General features: G+C 39.8%; 1 protein-coding gene across 1 annotated transcript in view; it reads left to right on the forward strand.

Moving 5' to 3' along the window:
* Window positions 1-13,123, forward strand: part of RIMS2 (regulating synaptic membrane exocytosis 2) — a 504,339-nt gene that overhangs the window by 488,228 nt on the left and 2,988 nt on the right. Inside the window, exon 26 of the mRNA XM_086609332.1 lies at window positions 11,992-12,133. Within this exon, the coding sequence (XP_086465458.1) occupies window positions 11,992-12,133 (142 nt within the window). The remainder of the gene's footprint in view (window positions 1-11,991; window positions 12,134-13,123) is intronic.

The following is a 13,123-nucleotide window of genomic DNA, read 5'->3' on the forward strand; positions in this document are numbered from 1 at the left end:
TCTTCTAAACGTGCTTAGGTATTCTTTAAAGATTTGTTTCTCTGTCATTCCAGAATAGTTGTCTTTTCAGTTCTGGTTATTAGTTACAATAATTGCATTAATCCTGTGTGAAATCAGAGTAGTTATTTGTTTTGTTCTAGTCTGTTTTCTTTACTTCTCAAGGAACACTTGACTTACTCCTCAGTTGAGATCTGTGTATGTTTAAAACTGTTCACTGGTTGAAAGACGTATGAAATATATGGAAGTTAGTAGAGGAATATCTGTTAATTTAAAGGTAGTTATAATGATTTATTTAGTTTGTGCTCACAATTGATTTAAACAGAAGTGTTAAAAGAATGTATACTGATTTTATTTTTTTTTAACATGTTCCTACCTGATCCTATTTAGATGTAGGCTGTGCTTGACAATGCATTCATTTCATTCAGTTTCAGTGAAAAAAACAGAGATACAATTGCTATGCAGTTTTTATGAAGCTGAATTTCTGCTACCTGATATTTCAGACATACCAGGTTACAGAGGGAGTGACTGGCATGACAGCTAAACTCTTTTCCCAAGTGCTTTCACTGGGATTAGAAATAAAAAAAACGTGATGGGATTTTTGATGGCAAGTCACCTCTGCACTCAAATTGGAATTTCTTGTCTTCTGAGTGCTTCTATGCAATTATGTTTATGTACCATGAGTGTCCATAAGTGGGTGTGGTACATGCACTCCCATGTTCACGTACTTAATGCTCTTTTATAGTTTAATCTGAAAAAGATGTATGTTAAACCCACTTCATAAGTTATCCATCCTCAAGATGTAGTTATTTCTGTGTATGATGGATAGGTTAAAAAAATATAACCTGCTACATAGGTGCTTTAACACCTCCCACTCAATCACATTTTTGATACAAATAGAAAATCTGACCTTTTGAGGCATTTATTTGTGATACTCTCTTGAAGACTTTTGTTCATTAACTACTGAAGTGAATACAGTGGTCCATAGGTGTATCTTTGAGTGTGAAAGAATATAAGTACTGTCAAGTTCAGAATTGAATAGTAACTAACTCAATACAATGTATTGATAAGAATAATTTTAGAAAGCATTTTTGAACATGATGATTGAGAAGATCCATTTGAGTGTCAGTTGATTAAAGAAGAAGTCTTCTTAAGCCCTGACATCCAAGCTGTAGTGTATTGAAGTGGACTGTGGAAAGGCTGCAGTTTTTCAGTTGGTAGCCATGAACTTGCCATGGGTAGGGCTGAACTTGCCATGGTCGACCAGGTTGGCAGCACAGGGAAGTGCTCTTCTCTCCAGCTTTTCCTACTTGCTCATCAGTTAGACGAGTCCTTCAAGTTTATTCACAGTTGTTATTTTTAAAGGTATCAAATAATGCTTGTAACAGAGTTAAATTACGTGGAAATTGTTGAAGAGGTGTGGGGCAGAGGGCAAATTGGTGCCTATCTGAATGCTCTTGAAGCGTCCCAAGCCTCATATTTTGTCTGAAACCCTGGCTTTGTTGAAATTAGAGGAAGTTTTGTCATTAAATTCGAAAGACTAGGGAATTTCCAATGTGAATGTGTGTGACATACTTTTAGATGTCTGGGTAGACATAGTGCGAAATGTCATGAACACGGTGTATTTGAAAGTAGTGGATAGGAGTTTACTAAGCTTTCCTGTGGACAACTGGAAAATATGCTAGAGCAAGTGGATTCTTATGGGAAAGGTTGCTGGAGAAGAGTTACAGTTACCCAACATGCACTGAGAAAAGAAGAGAGAGGCTCAGATCGCATGTGGTCACTAGAAAACCTACGTCTGTTTTTATGAGTGGGACTGTTAACTTGGCGCTTCCTCAAATTACACTGTTTGTATTGTTTGCTGTAATAAATTTGCGCTACAGTTTCCTTTTTATACTCTATTTACATTCACTTCTGATTTGCATTTACACTGAGGTGTTGATATAAACTGTTAAATAGCAGCTTGCCAGGAGTGCAGCTATGGAGCTGCTAGTCATGGCAAGATCCGTGTGCAGAACTGTGCCCTCCAAAAGGAAGTATCTTTCAATTTAATGTCTTCTTTTGTCCAAGTTTTTGGGTGGTAGATTCAAGGGGAAAGTCAAATGCTTTGCAGGTGCTGAAGACAATTCAAGAGATAATTTATGATAATTTAAGACATAAACTAATTCAGAAAGAACTGGAAAGTATCTTGGTCTCCCAGTATGTTAGAAAAACAAAAGGCAATTGCAAAAAAAAAAAAAAAAAAAGAAAAGCCACATAATGTTCTTCAGTCCAAGACAACCATGCCAAAAATAGCAGGAATTAGTTGTGTTAGCTGAGGAGATGACATTACAGTTTTGCATATTGATGTCTACCAAAAGAAGTATCTGAGTGCTGCTGCAGTTCAGCAGGAATAGAAGCGCATTATACACTCCTGTCACCTGGCTGACAACTATCCGGGAAGCTTGCTCAAGGCATTGTTCAGTCCCACCCAGATATCAGCAGGAGAGGTACCATTGATGATAGTGAGTGAAGGATCAGGACTTACTTAAATGTATGCTGAACTGCTCAGTTGAGCACTGTTATTGGCTTCAGTGGCATGTCTCACCGATTAATCATTGCTCGTTGGTAGAGCTGGAATAAAGCTTGTCAGTTCCTGGATTCTGTTCCTGTGGTTAGGCTGCCAGATCACACTGTCCCTCTGGAAGTCCCAGTAGACAATAACAAGCAGACAATAATTTAACCAGAAATAGAAAATGGGGGAAGTAGTAACAATAAATTCATTAACACAGTAATTATTGAAGTGAAGAGAATCCTGCGCATGAAGTAGTTATGCTTTAAAATTATCCCCTTAAAAAGAATAAAGTAATAGTAGGAGTATCAGGCAGTGAAGAAAATGAGAATAACTACACCTTCTTGGGGGAATTGGCCTACTTTTTGGCCTTGGTGGTAAAGATGACCTTGTTTACGTGGAATGTTCATAGGCAGAGCCAAGGTGGAATATGAAAGAAGGGTATACTGCCCTGTGGCAGGGCATCATCTGCTGTAAAAGATGAAGCTTGAAAGACCCTGGCTTGATTGACGCTAATACACCAGAGATTGTCTGCTGCACATCTCATGCAACAGTGGGGTGGCTCATCTTAGAAGACAAAAATCACTCTGAATATGGAATAGTAATCATTCTGTACAGAATCTGTATGGCACTTAAGTTTATGGTCGATGTTTTTTTTTATGTTTGCTGCTAGGGCACTGCTCAGGGGCTGAGCTGAGCCAGGCTGTCCGTCGGCATGGTGGGGCTGGGTCTCTCCCATTTCTGCAGCTTCTTGGGCTGACTCCAGGGTGGAAGCAGTACAGCAGTAATATCCAGCAATTTACATCTCTCTTTCCAATCCCAAGTGTTTTTACCAATTGCACTCAGGTACTATACTGATGAAGTAGATATAGATGCTGAGATGGAGAAGAACTTTTAAAAACAAAGCATAAAAAAAAGATACTGTTGCTGGCAAAGTAAAGAGTGTGACAAACAAAACACTGGGAAACATCTGGAAAATCAAAAGAAGAGCAGAAGAGACTGCAGAAGGATTGACATTCAAAGTACGACATACTTCAACCTGACTATGTGATAGAAATGCCCAGCAGACTTTTAAAGCTGTATCTCTCTTGTATTTGTTGTATTTCTCTTCTGAGCTGCTAGTTACACTGCAGCATGTACCTGAATAGCTAACAGATGACTCAGGTACGGCTGTAACAGCAGCAGTGAAGCTATGGTGTATGAAGCATTTCATCTCTGGTGATACCTACATAAACCTGAGAAAAAAACTGTCTTACTTATATCTACATGCTGGAATTGCCGTTTTTCGATGGCGAGGTCAACAGCACAGTCAGAGCAGCAGTACTCTGCGTTGCTGTTGTTTCAGTTGGAGAGGTAAATGTTTAACAGCAGTAGTTTGAAAATGGGTCATTACAGTCTGAAGTTTGCTCAGAGTTTTGGGAACTGTGGTTATTTAAATAATGATATTTGCATAGTATCATTACTTACCTTAGACAAAGCCAGGAGGAAGAACTGTTTCTAATTTGTGTAATCTCAGTAGCCATTCAACTACTTGGCACCATCTATCTCATTAAGGCCTAATAGAGGGTGTTGAATTGTTTCAGCACGCTTGCTACATCATTCAAAAATGATAGAGAATGTAATGTCCCCAGCTATACTAAAAATAATTAAGGTTGGGTTAGAGAATGATGTTACTGTCATTATTGCATATTTAGAAAGTATTTCTCAATTGATAAAATAAAATAATAAAAAAGCCATTCTAAGCTCCTCAATATATACACTCTTCACTGTTTGAGAAGTTTTAATCTGCTTTTGGCACTGCATGGAATAATTGTTATTAATAAGTGCATAAGAGTGCTATACAACCAGAAAATTCTATGTACATATAAACATAAAAACATAATCACTCAAAACTGCAGTGGTGGTTTCTTTTTACTTAGGATGGTCATCCTTCGTCATTGGCAAAATCAAAGGCTGCGTTTAAAGATTTCTTGTGGTGAAGATGTGCACCTATTTAGTGATTCCTGATGTAAATGGTACATAAAATTAGAATGTAGTTCCACGATATTGCTTGCTCTATTTTTTCAGGATTGTAATAGCTTGGGGATGAGACTGATTTCCCACTGCTTTGCACTTTTTGTAATCGTGTAGGTTGTTGTACAGGATGTACAAAGTGGGTATAAAATGCCACCATTCTGTTTTGACACATACACAAAATATGCATAAGATCAGACCTCTTGTATTTGCGTGGTAAGAACATCGATCTGTGTGGGGATTGTAACTGGTCTAAACGAGGGTTCCTGAAAAACTGTTCATTCAGGTCACTTGGCACGAGGGACATACAGCTGTGGGCCGCAAAACCACGTGCTTCTTCATTGTCATATCTCTCCGTTCAGTTTTACAGCAAGCATACGAGGCTTTTGGCAGGTGTATCCTCTGGCCACACTTAGAAAACCGATGGTCTTACCAGTAACAGAAACAGAGACTTCTGCAGAAGTGCTGGAAAGGCCGGAGTGGCTGTGTGCAGTTGTGTTCCCGATTCACATCTTGCTATCAGGAGTTGTGCATTTCTAAATACAAGTAATAAGGATAATGTATTAATTCTGCATTTGATGCCTGCTGGTTTTATATTGCATCAGAACTAAACTGGTTTTTTATTCCATATTTGAGCCACTTAGTGTGCAATAAAATTTTTCCAAGTTAGATTCAAACCTTTTGTGGCTCTCCGGTTAGACTGGCTACCAAGGAGTAGTTTACTAGCTCAGTAAATCTCAGTATGGCTATTGACTTGGAAATGCATCTTGCACAAATTTGAAGAAAACATTCCTTCTTGACTATGCAGTCATACATTTGAAAAAAATAGCATTAACATAATAGAGATATCATGATCTCTCTTGGGCCAAATAGGTGATTAAAAAAGATAAAACCCAGTTTATTTTCTTACTATGAATTACAATCAAGATCTGTAATCAACATCTGTGAAACAAATTATCCAACCAGAAGTCTGCGTAGCCAGTTTGTTATTATATAGTCAGAGCCAAGTAACCAAAAGAGAAGTGGAAATCGTATCAGTGCTAACACCTCTCATCCAGACAGCTGTGATTATTTAGTTTTGCTTCCCTGGGATGGCTCCCTGTCCGTTGGCTTTCTGTTACCAGAGGTAATTTCTTTGTCAAGGCGATGGCCAAGCTTCAGACCTCCATGCTGTCGTTCTGTATGTACTTAATTGGGATTTCCAGATAGTGCTACATAGCACAGATATTGAAAACAAGCTCTAAGCCATCAGAGATGGCTGTTTGTCGTTTTTGTATGTAGCATGTTCAATAGTGATTCTGAATGATAATACAGAGGATACAGGAATTTAGGAACCTTAAGCAATTACCATGTATGTGGAAAACCAGCTCTTGTTAACAACTCAGGCTTGTAAAAATGTTTCAAAAACTTCTGAGATCACAAGTGTCAGAGAGAAACTCAGGGATGCCCTACACAGACAAAAGCAGTTTCTGCTGTGCGATGCTCTTAAGAATTTGCTGAAGGGTCAGTCAGGACTGATGAATGGACATCAGCAGAGCGGTGAAATTAAACTGGCAGAACAACTTTAAACACCTTAAGAAGTGGCAGAGAATAAGGAGCAGGTGCCTGCCTTAAACCTCAGCATTGCTTGGGAGCAGCGCGTGGTAAACTGACCTCACATCATAGGGCCACAGCAAGCCGGAGGGATCTTTTCCAGATTGAGTGTCCAACCAGCCTTGCCGTGAAAGGGAAAGGAAACAAAGACAAAGGATGCTGCAATCTGGCCAAAACTTCATATCCCAGCAACAACTGGGATTCACGATGGCTGCCTCTTGGATCCTGTATGTGGGGATTCATCAGGAATGGGACCCAAAAGCTTCTCTATCAGCCTTTGACCAGAAGCTCAGGCAACAGTTTTGAAGTTATTTCATTCATTTCTCTCTTTCTTTCACTTTTTCTCAGGTGCTGTCTTGATTAACTTTAATCTGAATGAGCCATGCGTCCAATATGGCCAGAGGAAAGAGAGAGGAGGAAATACAGAGGCACAGGGCAGGAGTGAAGACATATTTCTTCACTGAAAATGAGGCCTCCCAAGAAATTTAAAAATGCATAGTGCAAACTGAGGCTGTCAGTCCAGGCTTCCTCAGATTCTTCAGACTTGGCTGCTCCCATACTGAAGAGCTTCCCTACTGAAGGCAGCTCTGCTTTTGGGCTGTCAAGGCAGGCCATTCCCATCCCAGTCAGAATTTCTCAAGTGTTTTAAGTTTGGATATTCATGGAAGCAGGAACTGGAACACAGGTCTTCCCTCTTCCTTACAAATGCAAACTAAGGGAAAGCCCCTGGTTACAGTTTCTCCCCAGCTTTGCAAATGCTCTTTGGGCTTCATAAGTGCTGACAGCATGGACTATGCAAAAGCTTCATCAGAAGGACTGTAACACAACACTTCCTGAGCTGGTGGTTAGCACTGGCCTTCGAGACTCGGGGAGATGGGCTCAGACCTTCTCAAACTGAGGTTACAGTGGAATCCGGGTTTCCCAAATCCTGTTTAAATTAGTAGATCCTAATCCATGTCTGCTGCCTGGGATCTGTGGGTGACACAAGGAGAGAAACAACTCAGATGTGGTTCCCAGCAGTGCTTCAACAAGAGCTAAATGGCTCATTCAATGTGGCCAAAACCTGGGTGGTACCAGACACAGAACTGTGCAGCTGCAAGGGAACTTGAGACCTACCCTGTCTCCCTCTCCTTAGGTAGAATCGAATGTTCTTAGACTGTCTGATGATTTTATCTAGCCTGTTCTTAAAATGCCCAGAGCAGGTCTCTAGATTCATAAAGACCTTTACTCTTGTAAAACGGTCACTTGAAGGCAGCTTATTACCTTTGTGGATCTGACTGCTGTGTTCACATGACAATACTCAGGCAGTTTTTACGCAGCCTTTTTGGTCAGGTGGGGAGAGCAGAGGAGAGACATCTCAAGCACTTGAGTGTGTTTCTGAAGCCACAGCCCCTCTGCAGCTGGTACAAGTGCTGCCGAGAGATCCAGTACCGCCTGGGAACTGGCACAGCCAGCGTGCCTCTGCCCACACCAGCAGTGTCCTCTCATGGGGCTCCGTGCCGGCACCGGCGAGCAGTTGTCGGAAGCTCTTGCTGAGAGTGAACAGAGAGCTCTTGCCCTCCTTGCTGGAGGCGGATTTCATCCGGCTAGATCCCAGATCATGGAAGGTAACCTGTTGCGTTCACTGCAGTTTTCAACTCATCCTCATCTGATATTGAAGATCATATCAGTAGTTTTGCACCCCTGATTTGCAAGTGATTTGCACTCCAAGTTGTGGGAACAAATAAGTCCATGTGTAATTTAGAAAATGTGGCCTATGGAGTCTATTTGCAGTAACCATATTAGTTAAATTAGTAGTGTGATTAACTGTAGGAATGAGTGTGCTTTCATAAATGCCAAAGCAATTATTTCTGGTAATTTATTCCACTCTTTACAATATGGCCGCAAGAATCTGAACTAGTGTTTTTCAGATAATATATTCCATATTTTGTGATGGGGACTTCAGAGAAATTTCTTCTTTCTAGGGTAATTAGATTATACTAATTTGGAGAGTATTTTCGATGTTCTTTATTCGATTTTAGTAAATTGTGAATAAAATGATTTTCAGTGTAGGTGGTCAGCAACACACTTGTAGCAACAAAGTACACTACTAGACACTCTTGTTTCCACATCCTTTCATTTGGTAGGATTAAAACCAACATGCATGAGGTGAGTGTACATGTATAAATACTTCATGGTTATAAAAACAACCCCCGCTTTTACAGCAGCACCAGTTACATCTTTGCTTCTGGGTTAGTGGCAGATGCATTCCCAAGTTATTCATCTAGCTAGAGATTAGCATCACCTCAATTGGGCTCATTCAACTGTGAGTTTGTTTTCACAAATGTTTTTGGGAAATGATCTGTCTTAAAAGAAGAACAACAACTTTAAAACATATTATTGGTTTGTTCCTTTTGAGCTGGGTCCATTACAGCATGCAGCCACACAAGCAGTTGAATCGGCACAACTGAGGAGGTCTTAATTTTTAGGCAGGGATGAGGAAAACCAGTTTGGATTTACTGGAGTGGTAAGACCCTCAACCAGACCTTCCACCGACTACAGCTTGGAAGTACAGCACCAAAGGCTGTTTCTTTGAATTGAACAAATACTTTGTATTTTCATTGCTACTTGCAACCTTTTAAGTATTTTAATACTGAATGTATGAAAAACAAATTATGGATTATATAAATACCATCTTTGCTTTTCAGTTGTTTGAAAAATTGTGGGATTATATTTTATTTATTTTATTTATTACATTTTTCCAGAGATCAATGTGTTGCTAGGATTGTGGGCAATCGAGTGTAGGTACTTCTCAGGCATATTATTATGTAGTAGTTTAGCCAAGCGTAATCTGAAAGAATATTCGTCTCTAAAGCTGTGGCTCAGGAGTCCTGTCTGTGAACTGTGACTTCTGACTTCTGTTCCAAATTGTCATTGTGCTGTTAAGTTTTCAATTCTTATTTCAAGAAGCATCAACATCATGATTAGGAGCCTTATTGCTGAAAGGTCAGATCTTTCTCTTTTGGGACCATCAGGGACCTCTGCCTGTTTCTGCTGAAAATTGGAAAATTATTTTTTCCATAGCTTCCTTTCAGCCTTCCTTAAATTCAGTGTTAAGGTCAAAATAATTAGTTTACGACTCCCATTTATACAAAAGTTGGATATACTATGCATACCTAACTTTCATGATGTATCAAAGTTGTATCTTCTCAGCTGTCAGCCTGCCTTCATGTGAACCAGAGCACTTATTTCAATTAAAATAAATGCGAGAGAGTAAAACTGCTTAAAAATAATATTCAAAGGGATAGTAAGAACAGCTGGTGAAACACATCTGCCTCTATGAAGACTTGAATGACAATTGCACCAGTTCTGCCTTGATTTCTCAGTAAATTGATGTGCAAGAGATGTGTTGATTTTTTTCTGTGAATGTTCTGTTAAAGGCCTACAGACTTACAATACTAATTCCGAAAAAATCTGCCTTAATAAAAGTTATTATATATTCCTTCACATATCACATATTCAAACTCATAGTTATTCCGAACTCCCACGTCTTTGAAAGGTATGATCTGAAAATATTGAAGAATCTTGAAAGATGGAGATGTTCTGTTAAATTGGCGTGAGAGAACTTTTGTTTGCAACAGTGAGCTGAGAATGACCACCATTCAACAAGGCTGAACCAAAATGAATGTTTACTCATCAAAAGAGCTCTTACAACAGAAAAGTAACATCCTGTAACAATACTTTAATGAAAAGAGCATGGGGGTTCAGGAGTTGGGTGCCTTTCACATGCAACTGTGACGCTTGTACCTTTTCTACAAAACTATAGCACGTTTTTTTCAGGCAATTTTGTGGGAATATTCCTTTGATATGAGTGATTTGATTTTAGAACCACTCTGCATCAGCGTTGGAAGTCAGCTGCCAGCTTTCATTAGTTTAATATAAATAATAAAACCAGCAGACACTTGGAACAGAACAACCCGATATAAATGAAGTTGTTGACTTCTGCCCTTCATTTTTCATATGTCATTTTAGCATTGTGTCTATTTTATTTGTATTTATTGCATCAGATATTGATGGGTATTTTCAGAAGTAATTTTGACATAGTAAAAAATTTATTTCACTCTGTTGGGTACTAAATTCATGTGGGTAGCTGAAGGTCTAGAGCAAAATTATTACTTCTGTTATTTTTTATATACTGATTAAAAGTTATGGTCTTAAGGAATGCGTAGAAGGCTTGTAATAAGTAATATGATTTGAACCATTCATGATACTACAATAGAAACATCTTGCTACTGCTAAATATTGCAATGTTATTAAATCTGTCCTGACAAGGGGCCAGTGGGTTTTCAAGGCAGTTTGGATATCTATTTCCCACTTCACTAAAATTCCCATGTTCTTTCTCTGACCTGATATTCCCCTGGAATATCAGGTCAGAGGCTGGAGGGCCTGGGGTATGCTGCTGGGAGACCTCAACCCACACTGCAGCCTGTAGGACAGAGGAACGCAGAGTGGCGACACTGAAATCAAGACCCCTCTCCTGTTCCCTGTCTGAGGGTGCAGGTCCTCTTACTTTAGGCCAGCCCCTGTGCTCACACATCCTCCTCAGGGTGTGAGGGTCCTTATCCCTGGACAATCTCCTCCCTTGGTCGTTTCTTTTCTCAGATCCCTAGAGCTTCACTGACTCCACAGGTCCATCAGTTCTTCTGCCATCTGGTACGTGATGAGCCAGGAATGGTGAAAGGGTAGCAGAGACTACAAACAACTGCAGAAGAAGACAAGTCCCTAGATATCCTAGGATCTCAGATATTACTCTACGCTGATTGTATCAATATTTAAGAATTCTGATATCATTTGTGTCATGTAGATTTAGAGTTATTTCTCTTTTATGGTATGATCAGTATATCATGCATTGCTGTGCTGAAGTCAGGGGGTTTTATCCATTGAACAGATAAAAGAAATTGGAACACTGGATTCTCTGCACCATTGCAGGGAACAGCATTTAAAATCAGAAATCGTATGGAGTGATTGTCTTATTCATGAAAGAAAAACAGGCTTCATTCCCACTCATTTCCTTTTTTTGTTTGTTTTTTTTTTTTTTGGTGGCACTTTCAGTATATCTCCCAGCTGAGGTCTTGATCAAAATTCCTATGCTAAAATGCTACCGTATTAAGTTTTGAGTGTTTCATCCCTTGTCTGATACCCAGCTATCTGTCATTGCTGTTTTTACAGCTAAAATTAAACTATGCAAGAAAGTACAGAAATTGTTACTCTTGGAGGTGGAAATAAAGTTTCATATTGTGCATAAATCAATACTGTGTTTTTTAGATACTGAGTTAAAGCAGCTAGTGAAATGAGAAGAGCATGAATAGAGAAGAAAGAATGGGAAGGGTTCTTGATTTGTTATTTACTGTCCTCACTAATGGATATCTGTAACTTGATTTAGCAGATAATGACCAAATGTTTTTAAATCAAATAATTCATCTGAATTAGAACATTCCTCAGACACTGCAGCTTTGACATAATGGTAACATTTTAATTGAATTCCTAGGAGGGATGTATTAATCCAGAGAAAATGTATTTTAAACACACTAGACTATGGATAGTGTAGATCTGGTTACTGCCATGGGCAAACGTGTTTTGCATATGCTGTCTGCCCTTGGAAAGCACGTGATGACAGAAGTACGGTCCTGTAAAAGAGATTTACAGTGCTGCTCGCCTCTTATTAAAAAAAAAAAAAATGGTAATTTTAAGATGGAAGTTTTGGTACAGGTCCTTAATTTCTTGCTTGGAGTGTTCCTGCCCCATGGAGCAGTGGTGTGCCACGTGGTGCCATGGGGACCTCTCTTTTGTCTCTGCAGAAGCAGGGGGCAAGAAGCTGCGGAGCACTGTCCAGAGGAGCACTGAGACAGGGCTGGCCGTGGAGATGAGGAACTGGATGACCCGTCAGGCCAGCCGGGAGTCAACGGATGGGAGCATGAACAGCTACAGCTCTGAGGGAAAGTAAGCCGCTGTTATTACTGCGGTTACCTGACTTGTCTCCATGAAACTGTTAGACGAAAGTGAGGTGGGCGCTGCAGGTCCCGTTAGTCAGGATTCCCTTCACAGGCTGGTGTCATTGATGGACCAAGCCTTCTCTGTGACCGAAAGAGTCTCCTGTTGCTGGTGCGGGAAGGCTGAGGACCATTTCTGCAGTGCCGTGAGAAAGGCATCTGGTGCCTCAGAGCCATCAACACGCAGAATGGTGGGAGGGGAAGCAGGTGCAGTGCGCTGGGTAGAATGCAGAAAAGGACAGTTTCTCTTCTGAAAACCCCTCAGATACATCTCTGCTTTGCAGAGCAAAGCATTTCCAGAGCATTTCCAGGCGTCATTCACTGGGCTCAAGAGTTTTTCAAAAATTCTGCTAATTAATCCTGAAGAAACAATCTGGGCAGAAGTATGAGACTGCCATGTATCGTGCTTTACATAAAAGACCAAGTTAAAGACTTCTCTGTGTTATGTCCAAGACATTGCCCAGAAAAATCTTACTGTGGTTAGATTTATTAGTGGTGTTCAGAGCACTGGATGATACATCTATACTGGACAATATATCTTACACATCCAAGTTGATGCACTATGTGCACTTGAGATGGACATTTATTTATGGTTGATCATTACAGATCTCATTAGTTCTTCTTGCCTTGTAATGGATCACGGATGATTTATGGCAAGAATTTGAATTTTAAGTTACTTTGGTCATTTGCCACAACAGGTTTCAGTTCCATTATTGAATAGATGTCATGCTCAAAGACGTTTTTCACAAAATGCTTATAATGAATGCTGATTTTAAAAGGCGATTTTAAAAATAGTGACCAGTATTCAGTCTAACGTAATAATTTCACTGGATATATTTGACATTCAGCCATGGCGTTCACATTGACTGAGAAACATGAGCCATTTTGCCTTGATGTAAATAAATTAGCGGTAAGGGCATGTCTTAGTATCTTATTGAGC

This window comes from Tauraco erythrolophus, chromosome 3 (genome assembly GCF_009769465.1).
Source record: "Tauraco erythrolophus isolate bTauEry1 chromosome 3, bTauEry1.pri, whole genome shotgun sequence".
NCBI lineage: Eukaryota > Metazoa > Chordata > Aves > Musophagiformes > Musophagidae > Tauraco > Tauraco erythrolophus.